The sequence below is a fragment of the Lontra canadensis genome, unplaced genomic scaffold (assembly GCF_010015895.1).
Source record: "Lontra canadensis isolate GAN:19392208 unplaced genomic scaffold, GSC_riverotter_1.0 scaffold157, whole genome shotgun sequence".
NCBI lineage: Eukaryota > Metazoa > Chordata > Mammalia > Carnivora > Mustelidae > Lontra > Lontra canadensis.
Window position 1 is genome coordinate 95,050 of NW_022631151.1, and position 12,398 is coordinate 107,447.

At 52.0% G+C, this 12,398-nt stretch overlaps 1 protein-coding gene across 3 annotated transcripts; it reads right to left on the minus strand.

Moving 5' to 3' along the window:
- Positions 1-308: 308 nt before the first annotated feature.
- Positions 309-8,040, minus strand: SLITRK2 (SLIT and NTRK like family member 2). 3 transcript variants are annotated; one of them, XM_032844844.1, is made up of 3 exons: positions 7,918-8,040; positions 4,265-4,318; positions 309-3,762 (listed from the first exon to the last, which is right to left on the minus strand). In XM_032844844.1, exon 3 carries the CDS (start codon positions 3,717-3,719, stop codon positions 1,182-1,184), a length of 2,538 nt encoding a protein of 845 aa, XP_032700735.1. In that variant the 5' UTR covers positions 3,720-3,762; positions 4,265-4,318; positions 7,918-8,040; the 3' UTR covers positions 309-1,181. The 3 variants fall into 3 exon arrangements, with proteins under 3 accessions (XP_032700735.1, XP_032700736.1, XP_032700734.1); XM_032844845.1 differs by having other exon boundaries at positions 4,004-4,318; XM_032844843.1 differs by lacking the exon at positions 7,918-8,040 and having other exon boundaries at positions 4,265-4,407.
- Between the last annotated feature and the right edge of the window lie 4,358 nt (positions 8,041-12,398).

Genomic DNA, 12,398 nt, shown 5'->3' on the forward strand with positions numbered 1-12,398 from the left:
CACCTTTGAAGGGTTCCTTCAAGGTATTTAATGGCTCATACGTCTTTATTAAATGAGGTGTGTGGCGGCCTCTACTGGTGTGTGTTTATAGAAAATGTTTCAGTAGGCAGAAAAAATACTAATTTCAATTAAAAAGTTAGAAATACACACTCTGTCATTGAAATATACAAAAATATCTAATTTAATGCAGAAAAAATATATTACACGTTGTGTAATGCACTCTTAATTAGGAAAATAATCTAAAACACTGACCATGTTAGTGTAAAATGATTTACGGAAGGGCATTAATTGTTCAATTCACTCTGAGATTGGGTTAAATATATTTTATTAATGAATTACTAATCCCGACTGAGGCAGTTTCTTACCTCTAGTCCACTGTTAAATCACCTTAGTTGACTTAAATAAAATCACTTAGAACAAACCCAGAGGAAAGGAAATATTTTACAGTTAAATCTCTAAAGTCCTACAACTAGAATCATTTGATGACAGGCTGGTTTCTATAACTCAAGCAAACTGTACGTTGACTTAATAGAGCTGACATTTTGATCTATTTTACAGTGTTTTTGATTTCAAAAATACAACACATTAAAATATGTTCAATTTATCAAAGCTAAAAGCAACATTTAAGTAATGTACTTAAAGTGCAAAGGCACTTTAACACAAAGAAGTGATGCCTAGTGGCTATACTTGGTAACTGGAGACGGAAATACCATATATCATTATTTACAAAAGAATTTATAGTCTCAAAAGATCTTTGGAGATCTTCTACAAAATACACTGAATATCCATTTTTACATGAAAAGTCTGCTTACTCTTTCTTCATTCATTATAATCTCCTCTTCCCATTCCCACACTGGAAAAATAAAAGAAGAAAAAAGAAAACCATAAACAAAATATACGAAACAATGCACTGTAGAAACATTCATGTTCACTGATGATTCCTAAGGAGAGAAGGGAGGGTGAGGGGAAGAGAAGGCGGGGTGGGGGGAGCAAGAGAGAAATAATTTAAAGGAAAACTCGGAAAAGCAGTATCATTGCTTCACCCCATCCCCCAAACATTTTCAAAGTCCCCCATTGATGCTGAGAGAGGGAGGACACAAACACACACAAAAGCAAACGCAGTGTCTCCACCAGTCTGGAGCAGCATCCTTGGAAGCCGGAGGGTTGTAAATGGTTTCCCTTCACAGCTGACTGATTGCAGTTTGTTTCTCCAGAACTTCGAGGTAGTCTGGCTCTGATTGCGGCTTAGCTCGCAGTAAAGGGTGGTCGGGTTTTGACTGCCCCACAAAGCATTTCCTGGGAGTTCCGTATAAAACGGTTTTATTGATTCTGTCCTGGTTTTGGCGTCGAGATTCGTACGAAGGGGCGAACTGCCTTTTCGGTAAGGTACAAAAGTTATAGTGGACCAGTCCTGCACTGGGAAGTTCCTTGACTCGCTCAGCGATGTTCTGATACAGCAGCTCGGGCTCTCTCGGCGTGGCCTGCTTCTCGAGCAACTCAGTGGCACTTATCGTGTAAGCCAGCGGGGCCGGCTCTTCTTTCTTCTCCTCCAGGTTGCCGTAGCTGAAGTCCTGCAGGTTTCGGTAATAGGCTACTGGGTCTCCTTCCTTCTGCATGTAGATGGGGTTCTGGCACATCTGCCCCACGGGCGGGGGGATATAGTTATAGACGTGGCCGTCTGTTTTGTCCTGAGCCTCGGTATTGTAAGACCCATACTGTAGCTGGAAGGAGCTGACGTCTAGGTTGTTGGAACTCCTCGGCACACTCGGCACCCCCTTTCTGCGTTTCAGGACAAAGACGAATAAGCCAGCCCCAAAACAGACAGATAGGATAAAGACAACAAGCAATCCTAAAATCAGGACGGAAAGTGGAACTTCAGTGTGGAGCTCTGGGTAGGAACTGGGAGACACACTAAGCGACCGAGGAGTGTCTGTGTTGTGATTCATGGACAAAACGGTTCCGTCTGACAAGTTCGGGCTGTCGGGACAGATAGCTTCCCTCCCCAGAAACTTCAGGATCTCCCCCGCGTGCTTTGCGGGAGATTCGCAGGTCACCTCATTGATGATGACGGGGGAATTGGCATGTTCCGTCCAGTCCTTTAGCCCCATGATGTCACAGGTGCAGTCCCATGGGTTCTCTTGCAGATCTATCTGGACAAAGGCCGGAAGCTGATCCAGAACCCCTTTCACAGGCAGGTGAGAAAAATGGTTGTTTCTCAGATTCAGCCTGGTGAGGGCCGTTCCCCCAAATATGTTGTCGGGTAGGGAGCGCAGCAGGTTGTTATTCAGAAACAGCAGCTGGAGGTTAATCAAAGCATCAAAGGTCAGTGGCTTAATTTCCTTGATGACGTTGTACTCTAAATAGAGATACTGCAAGCTCTGCAGTCCGTCAAACATCGAAGGGTACAGCACTTCAAGGTAATTGCCATTCAGGTAAAGTCTGCGTAAACTGGTCAGGTTTGTGAAGGCACCTTCCTGAATGACGGCGATCCTGTTGTTCCCTAAATGCAACAAGTCCAAAGAACTGTATTCTAGGAGGTCGTTCTTGTAGACAGTTTGAAGATAGTTCCCTGTCAGGTAGAGCTTCTTTGGACTGGTAGGCCTGGGCTGCAGGTCGGAGATGTTCGTGAACTTCCTTTCTTGGCAATTTACGTTGAGACCGTTGTCCGAGCTCTGAGAGGTACAGACGCAGCTGCTGGGGCAGGTGAGAGGCACGGGGGACTTGGTCTGGTACACCATGATCGGTCCGAAGCTCTGCCTGTCCTTTGACACGGTGACCCGGGGAGTCGGGCGATTTCGCATTTTGGGGGGTCGGCTGGCTTTGGGAGCCCTGGTTGGGTTGAGAGCGGGATTCACGGTGGGCGACAGCCTTTGGACGTGCGTGTCGGCATGGCCGCCCCTCTGACCGGAGTCGCCGGTACTTTTTCTGGGACAGAGATCTTGCCTGGTCAGCTGGGTCACGTCTTTCCCGTGCAGCCGGAAGGGAGTCTCGCAGACTATCTCCCCGACGAACACGGTTATGGTGTCCAGCCAAGCCTTGAGAGGAAGCAAGTCACAAGTGCAGTTCCATGGGTTCTCCTCCAGCTGGATCTCCATGATCCCGCCGATGTGCTCAAGGACGCCAGCGAAGGGCATCACCTTCAGCCTGTTCCCTCTCAGGTCTAAGTGGGTCAGCAGGACGAAGCGGAACACATTGCTGGGCAGGGACAGCAGAAGGTTGTCATTCAGGATGAGCACCTTGAGCTTATTGAGTTTGCTGAAGGCCCCTGCCTCGATGGCGCTGATGTAATTGTAGTCGGCCTGGAGGTACTCGAGGTTCTCCAGGCCCAGGAAGGTGTCTTCCCTCAGCACCTCGAGCTTGTTGTTGTTGAGGTGCAGTCTCTTGAGGGTTTTCAGGCCGCTGAACGCCCCGGTTCGGATCTCCTGCAGCCCGTTGTTGCCCAGGTGGAGAGTCACGGCGTTGGAGTAATTGACGAACTCGTTAGGATACAGTCTCGTCAGGAGGTTTCCATTGAGGAAAAGCTGGTAGATTCGATACTGGGGGGGCTGGAGCAGGCTGACGGTTGTAAATCCTTTGTTTTCGCAGTTAATATTCAGGACGTTTTCCTTCTCTTCGCACAGGCAGCGGATCTTGCAAATGTCTTTGGCAGTTTTGCGGCTCTCCGTCTGTAAGATCCCGGCCACGGTTAACACACTGAGGAACCAAACGCCGCTCAGCATCTTTAGGCACCGTCGGTGTCAGTTCAGGTACCTACAGGCAAACCTTGGGGAAGGGTGCCGGAGAGAGCAGGATGCGGGGGAGAGAGAAACAAGGAAGCCCGATTAAAATGGCAAAGCAAGGGGGCGGAGTGGGAGGCAGGGAGAATGCGGGGAGTGGGCAACACGGCAGAATGAAATCACTGCGTTCGTTTCTCAAAGCGGTTTCTTCTCGCCTCGCCCTCCCCCTCCCGCCCGGCCCCCGCCAGCCCACCCACACACGCGTCCCGGAGCACACATGCTTGCACCTGATTTCCCGGCGGGGCGCAGCCAGCCGCGGAGTCATTAGTAATCGAGTTGTCCTACTAAATCCAGCCCATCACCTCCTCCCCTGGGGGATCCTGAAGAGATCTCGGGCGGCTCGCCCGTCTTAGCTCGCAGCAGAAATCGCTTTACTTTTTTTTTTTTTTTTTGAACTGCGCAAAAAGGGGGTGGGAAAATCGGGACTGGCGGTGGGGGAGGGGGAGAGGATGGAAGAGCAAAGACAGCGCGGGGTGGGGGTTACTCACACATCAGGAGAAGACGGGACCCCTCTCCTCTGCAGTCCGCCAGTAGTTTAGCATCTTCGGAAAGAGAAGAAGAGCAAGGTAAAAGAAGACGCCGCTTCCGGGGGGATGCCCTGCTTTCTGCCGGAGGATTTGATTTGGCCGGGTTGGGGGGGTGCGCAGGAATTAGAAATCCGGCAGGCCGCAGGGGAGGAGAGGAGGGCCCGAGCGGCGGGAGGCCGAGACGACGGGGACCCGGGGGTGCGATTGCGTAGGGAGGTTGGGGAGCCGGCCGGCCCAGGCGGGCGGGCGGCGGCGGCGGCGGCGGCGGCGGCGACGGCGACGGCCGAGCCTGGGCGCGCGCTTCCAATCCGGCGGCGGCGGCGGCAGTGCGCGGAGCAGTTTGAATTTGAGAGGTTTTGCAGGCTCCCCCGGACGGGGCTGGGGTGACGTCACGCGGGGAGGGGGCAGGCGGCGGATCGAGGGCGCGCGGTGGGGGAGGGAGGGGCAGATGCTTCCCTTCCCTGCGAGCGGTTTGCAAAGCTCAAATCCGGGCTGCGTCAGTTGCTCTGAACTACTCCACCTCCAACCCGGCGGGCGGCGAGCGGCTGCGAAGCTCCGGGAGAGGGATTCTCCGGGAGGGGCCCGGCGGAGGGGCTGGGACCGCGGGGACTCCTCCGGCCTCCGGTCCCTTCGACTGGTTTCTCCCACGTGCCACTCCCTCCTGGCCCTTCCGGGGGGGGGGTCTCTCCCAGTGAGAGAGGGTGTGTGTGTGAGCGTGCGTGTGTGCGTGTGTGCGTGTGAGTGTGTGTGTAGGAGATGTGCCTCTTTGCCTCAGGACAGGGGCCCGCCTGCCAGCCTCCTGGCGCTTGTGCTCCGATGCTCTTGGTGCGGAGTGGGGGTGTGCCCGCTCCGGAGTGGCTGTGTAGGAGGGCGAAGAGGGGCCTTGTGCTTTACAGACCGAGCTTTGTTTCGGGGCTGGGAGAATTACTTTCTGGGCGGTGACTGGCCAAACAGATACTTGCAAGGGATTCTGAAAGCCAGCTCAGCGGCAGAGAGAAACCACACCAAAACCATTCTCCCCGAGGCTGAGTTAGGCAGATGATGAAGTTTAAACGTGTGCTTTTTGCCTGCAGGAAGGAGAAGTGAGAAAGGCCCTGCCAGGCTGAGCCTCACTTGGCGGGGTGTGGGAGCCCAGGCGTGGGGGGCCCCCCCGGAGGGGGGCTAAGCCCCCAGGCGGCATTATTAAGTGCCAGGTGTTGGATTTTTGCCTTCATTATCTCGCGCCTCCTGAATTATCTTAAGATCCCCTGGAACCAGGTGGTTCCTGGTGTGAAGTCCATCTGCAAGACAGGAACGTCTGCTGTTCCCCGGGAGGGCCGGGGGCAGCCTCTCGCGAGGCAGGAGAAAGAGGCCATGGAGGAGAAGGGGGCGAAGGGATGCACTGAGGCTGCGCCTGTCCCGCGGAATACTTACCCTTGCTTTCCCCGCCTGTTCAGTCCCAGCCTGCTGCGGACAGGGTCGACACAGGGTCCCTTTGCTGGGCCACATTTGGAATAGACATAATCCCACCGGCAAAACGAGCCGCCTGAGAAGGGAAAGCCCCCTGCTTCTCCCGTCCTGCCTCCCCGGCAAGCTCAGGCTCTGGATCGTTCGGCCCGCATGGGCTCTTTCCTCCCGCAGAAGGGCTCTGAGAGTTTGCAGACTTAGGCACTAAGACAACCTGTGGCTCCGCCAGTCTCCTCCAGATTGTTGCTAATGGCTTTCACCTTGCCCTCTGCTTTTCCTTCGGGGAAGAGCCTTGCCCCCGACGTGGAGAGCCCTCTCCCCATCCTGTAATGCTTGCCTGGTGTTGGGCAAGATCCTTTCCTTCTGGGGCCTCAAATTTCCCTTCTCTGTGCCAAAGGGCGGCGGGGAGCCGAGCTGTCCTCCGCGGGGGAGGGGCAGCTGGGATGGCCTCCCACTCTCTATTGCAATTTCATCAGTGGGTGCGGAGGGATGCGTGCGCGATGAAGCTTCCTTTCACAGCAAAGGGGCACTTGTTCCTCCATATTTCTAAATATTACACATAGTTCCTAGAGAGATGTGGCTTATTCGTTGTCATTCATTTAACAAAACATTTACTAATTAGGTTAATATTTCATGGAAGCAGAAGCCAACATGACAGCTGGACAGGACCTTTGCAATCAGATTCATCTTATAGATGAGGACGTTCTTCCACCAGAAGTGCTGACTTGCTTAAGTTTGAGCATCTATAAAATGAGAAACCCAACCCAGGGATTCCGAGTCCTGGGCCAGGAGCTTTCCCCCAAGCTCACTACTGCTTAGTGTGAACTGGAGAAGAACGGTCTGCCTACACTTACAGAGTGGTGCTGGTGTCTTACCAAATGTGTGCTTTTTGAAAAGAATTGTATTTGAAAGTGAAATACTAAATATTAGTTTTAGTTCGCAAGTAATTTCCTGCAAGACCCTGACGACGCTGTCAGTACTCCGTGAGAACAGAGACGATTTTCTTAAAAATTTCAGAGAGAGAGAGAGGGAGAGAGAGAAAGTGGGTAGATAGATGGGGGGCAGCTCGAAATCCGTGAAAATTATTATAGAGTGAAAGCCATGCGGAGGTAAGCTGGCTGGAGCGGGGGGCGACACTGGGAACCCGGAGATGGTGTGACACATCTTCCTCCCCTGGTTAGCTTCCGACACGGGTCGGTGGACTCTCCCACTACTCCTGGGCCTCCTGCCTGCTGTCCCCGAGCCTCCACAGCCGCTTTCCGCAAACACGGTTACAGGGAACGAATCGGCCTCAGCCCGAGAGAAGCACTTTAAGGAAGTTTCGTCCCGCCCCGCGTCTCGGGAAGAACCGCCGCGGTACCCCGCTAGGGAGAGCGGGCTTGGACGGCGGCGGAAAGCTTTTGGGCGAACCGGGAGCCCAGAGGCGGACGCTCCAATAAGGCAAACGCTCCGTCTCCTCGCCGGGCCGAGGGAGGCAGACGCGGGGACTCGGTCGCCTCGAGCTCCCTCGCATCTGAGTAGAGCCCCGCGCGGGTCGCCGGGGCTTGCCAGCGCGCGGGGAGGGCCCGCGGGGTGAGAGCCAGCGCAGCCCGGCCACCCGCCAGGCCTCGAGGGGGTTAACGGGAGTGCGGCGGGCCTGCTGCGGAGGGGTGTCAGCCGCCCGGCCGCCCGTCTCCCCCCAATCCCGGCAGGTACGGTTCCGGAGGGCGCTTCCGGCGGCCAGCGGGCCGGACGATTCCCCGCTCTCCGGGCACCGGGCACCGGGCAGCAAGCACCGACCGCGAGCTCAGCCCTCCTCGCCCTCCCCCGGGGCCGCCGGACGCCTCATGCATGGCGCTGGGGCCCACAGCCGCGACGGCCACGCGCGCTGCCTTCGCCCCGGCGACCGTTCTCCTCGGGACCCGCGGTTCGCAGCCGGCGCACGGGGACGCCTGGCCGGCTGTGGCCCCGGAACCTCGCGACGCCGGGAGCCCGACCACGCCCGCGCGGGCTGTCTCGGAGCGGGCGAGCCCAGGCGGGCGGGGGCGGCCACCGAGGGGGCGGCTGCCGGCGCGCGGACCCCGGCCGATCGCGCCCAGGCTTCCCGCACCCGACCACCCACCCGCGAGGGGAGGCGGCGGGGAAAGGCAGGGGGCTGAGCGCCGCGTTCCCGAGCGCTGAGAACTTACCCGGCGAGCGCGCCACCCGCAGCTTCCCCCGGAGGCGCCCGCAGCACCGGCCAGCCGGGAGGCGCGGGAGCCGGCACAGCCTCGGACCCGCGCGCCCGGGAGCGGGGGCTCGGCGGCGAGCGCGGGCGGCGCCCCCAAGGGCAGGCAGATCCCCACTGGAGCGGCTCGCCGCCGGGCAGCGCTTCTAGCAGGAAGCAGGGAGGGAGCCGAGAGGGAGGAGGGAAGAAGCACGGGGGCGGGGGTGGGGGGGTGGGGAGGCAGGGACGGCCGCCCCTCTCCCGCACTTATCAATCACCCTGCAGATCAAATGTCCCCGCCGCGCTCCCGGGAGGGGCCTGTAGCAGCCCACAAAGGAGCCGCCGCTCCATTTCTCTGAGGAGCTCCGCGGAGCGCTGCTCACGCCTCTCGGCCCCTCTCGCCTGGAACTCTGCCCCGCCCTTGCAGCTCCTGCCGTGGGCTGCGGCTGGGACTCGGTCAAGTGAAATGAGGATGGCCCTCGGTCGGTACCAAATCCCAGGGGACACTAAGACCACTGGGCGGAAGTTGCAGACCACGAGGAGGCAGCGAGCCCCCGAGCTGGACGCCCTCCGGGACGGCTGCTCCCTTAACTAGTCGGCGCCCAGTCACTGGAGTTCGGGGGCAGATATTGAAGGACCTCCTACGAGGATGGCAAACAAGGAATTTCCATATAATACGGAGCGGAGCTAGGCTTGGGCAAACGTGTTAACAGAAGCAAGCCCTTAGCAGCGTGCCAGTCCCTGTTTTCATTTGATTCTTCCTATTCTACGCGACGTTGCCCGCATCGACTGGCACGCGCTTTGGGCCATACCCCCTTCCCCTTTCTCCTTTCTTTTCCCTCTTATTAGTAGTCCAGGTGGTTGTAATTCGACTACAGGAAGGCGCTCAGTGAAAGAGTCACTGTAGTTCAAGAGGGACGTGCGGGTTTCGCCAAGAACGTTCCGTTGCCTTCAAGACCTGCCTTCCCCAGGGTATTCGGCATGAACTTGCCCTTGTGTTCATGTCAGCAAGGAAGAGTGAGTTTATCTGAAGGGCAGAAGACATTTCCGCCTCGATCCCGGAGGAGGGGGGCCTTCACGAACGCCGTCGCTGCCTCCGGTCCTTCTTACATCCCCTCCAGAGTCTGTAAAACCCCCAGTTGTTCGAATCTGCAGTTTGATGATGGAGAAGGGGGGGGACGATGAGAGGGACCCCAAGTTAGAGCAAACATTAGCTCTCCCGCTAATGAATCTGCTTTAGGGTTTGTGTGTTTTCAAGGTTATTTCCTATACAGTGAAGCCACTTTTCACATCACTGACTCCCACCTCATTCTTATCTTTCCCCTGGGGGGGGGGTGTCTTTTGTGCTTCTTCCTTCTCTTTTCATAATGGTTTTCTAAGGAGCGGGTGCTGGGCCTTTTGAAAAGAAAATTACTGGTAATCTTATATTGTGACTATATGCAAAGTTTACTTTTGGAATAGTCCAGAGAATTATCTCGTATAATCTTAGCTCTGAGGTTTTAAGGATCATTGCTGCTCCTTTCACTTCATTCCTTTTGCGCTTTCCCTGCCATTCAGATCAACAATTTGGGAATAACACCGTTCTCACATGGGCACAGGGGCAGACTATTCAGTTAGTTACTCAGAAACATTAGCCTGTTTTATTAATGTCCTTATTCGAGCAAAATACTAACCGCGCTGTTTGCCACAGACTACAGCTGTGATCTGGGCACATCATATTATTACTTACTAGGAAAAGTTAATGCTGTTTCCTCTGTGTCTTTACCTCCTTTCTGACTGTGTCATCTTTTCTTGTAGTTATTTAACGGGTGCTATAAACAACCACAAAACACAGAGCTAAGAGGCTATTCAAAGGCAGAAATAATGAGACAGTCATGCTGGAAAAAGGAGACAGTTTACTGAGAAGGGTGGTGTGTCTCCAGCCAAAGGGAACACACACACACACAAAAGCAGTAACTTGTGTACAGATTAGATGAGGAACACAGTAGCAATGATAAAAACCGACATTTTATTTTTGATCCGGTAGAAACATGTAAAATATGGCATGCATCAATTTTAATTAGCCTTGGAAGCAAGGCTAATGTGTTTACCAGCCCTCAGAAAAGCATTCAGCAGGCCGCCTTTCCACAGGGGACCACACTGATGGTAAGATAAAAGGAGAAAGAGCCGATTTTTCTTTTCGTCAGCATACAGTTTTCCAGTAGGGGGGTAGCTGTTTTGAAGGGTGTCGTGAACACACACACACAAACAGGATGACGAGCAACACAAAACTTTGTGTGAGGGCTGCAGCATAGATAATTATGGTAGGAGAGAGCTCCGAGTATGTGAGTTTCAAATGTAACAATTTATTTGAAAGTTTTTTTGTACTGACTTTTCTAAAAGTTTCTGAGTTAGGGGAAAATGCCCTGCTATACTTGAATATCAAAGACATGCATAATAATGTACTTTTGTTAATGAGTAGAAGTGGCATTGTTAATTCTTTGGTGTAGTGACATTGTAAACATCTCTTTCTGTGCTCTCTTTTCTAGTGATCATTTCATCTTACCCATGGGCTTAGAGATCCTTGACTGCGATGCCAGTAGGGAAATAGAGCAAGAAAATGAAATTTTTCATTTCATTCTAAGATTCAGGGAAAACCAGACATTTCACCTAGAATTAATAAAAAAAAAACATGTGCATGCATTTCTAAGGTGCTGCAAATGTTACCCGATTACTGTGTAGTACACAGTTTGAGAATGTTATTTTTCTACCTTCTCAGCACCTATGCAGAGCTGGAAAGCTCTTAAAAAAAAAAGACAAAGTAGGAACCTCACGCAGAGCGAGTAATTCTAAGTCAGATATGAGATGTTCTCAGAGTAGACTGTCTCTTTTGGATCAGAGATTTCAAAGATTTCAGACAGAGACAAATTCCTAAATAAAGAAATGCAACACAGAGGACATGCCATTAATACCGGTATTCATAGTTTAGAGGATACTGTAGACTTTGGTTCTGCGATGCTATTGAAAGTGTGGATATTTTTAAATTCAATTCCATTATTTTGATTATTTTGGCAGGCATGTTGGCTTGATTGGAAGAGTGCTGGGCCAGGACACAAATAGTTTGTCTTTTAATCCAGCACACCTCCAAACCCTTAGAATCCTGGGTTCAAATCTCACTTCTTCCTCCTATTTGCAGGGGGACCTGAACTGGCACCTCTCTCAATTTCCCCATGTGGAAAACTGGGTGCTAGAACCTGCCATGTGCAGTTGGTAAGGACAGGATTTGTGCAAAAGCCCTGGAAAATTGCGAAGCGGTACATACATGCGAAGGGAAATCTTGACACGAGGGATTCCTAAACTCACTTCTTAAAATAACTAAATTATACAAAACCAGTGATTTTAGTGAGAAAGCAACATTTTAACTGAAATTGGATAATGAACTCATGATTAGGAAGTTATTTACGATTTTGGTTGGAGCTCTATGATGTCGAACATTCCAATGGAAACTTAAAAACATTCCATCGTTTCCCTCGATTGTTCCAGATATATATGTATATATATACGTATTTGATGTACATAGAATGTGTATGTGTGTATAAACAGCTTACACTTCTTTAACAAATACAAATAAATTAAAGGAACACGATATGCACTATGACCCAGCAAGAGAGTGAGAGGAAGACCCAGGCTCCCTGATGCCCTGCTTTGTGATCTGCTTGTGGGTTGAAGCAAGAGCTTCTGGAACCAATTCCTCTTGTCATAGCCATGTGTCCTGAAATATCCCATTGCTGTATACTTTAAAAATCACCAGCCATGGCCTACTAAATTGACTTCATGAATGACTAATAGGTTGGATCTCAGAGGTTGAAAAACACTGACATACAGAATCAGGAAGGAGAGGAAGGAAAGATGTGATGAACAGAGAAAGGAGGCAGTAAAAAAGGCGGGGGGAGAAGAGAAATAGAGGAAAAAGAAGTTACGGAAAAACTTACGGTACTCAACCAATTGTATCGAGTGTCACTTAGTGATGGCATCTGCTCCCTGAAGGTTCTAGAGCTCCGTCCTTATTGATCGAGTGGGGTGATTCATCAGTAAGAACTATATTTAAGCTCACTGGCCTTGGGAATGAATATACATGGCAAAAGCCACAGATTTTGCAGATAAGGCTTAGGACAGCATTAGCAGGTATTTCATTTATCCTGACACATTTCATCCTGTTAATCTCCCTGGAGCTGGAAGTGATATTTTGGTCTGGACTTACAACCTAATGCGTCCAGGAGGAAACCAAATTTATTGGGTTTGACATTGCACATTATTGGAACGATATAATGCAGTTGAGCCTCTGTACTAAGTTTTGTTGATTTTATTTATGTATTTATGTTTGACTAGTATAAATATATGGTAAACTATGTGCTGTGACGGAGAGTTTAGTGCTGACTCTGCTGGAACAGTCAAAAATGTCTGCTCACAAGATGCCCAGCGACT

Bases quoted from the DNA above. Each gene is read 5' to 3' on its own strand.
- SLITRK2 (XM_032844844.1), bottom strand. From the start codon at position 3,719: ATGCTGAGCGGCGTTTGGTTCCTCAGTGTGTTAACCGTGGCCGGGATC.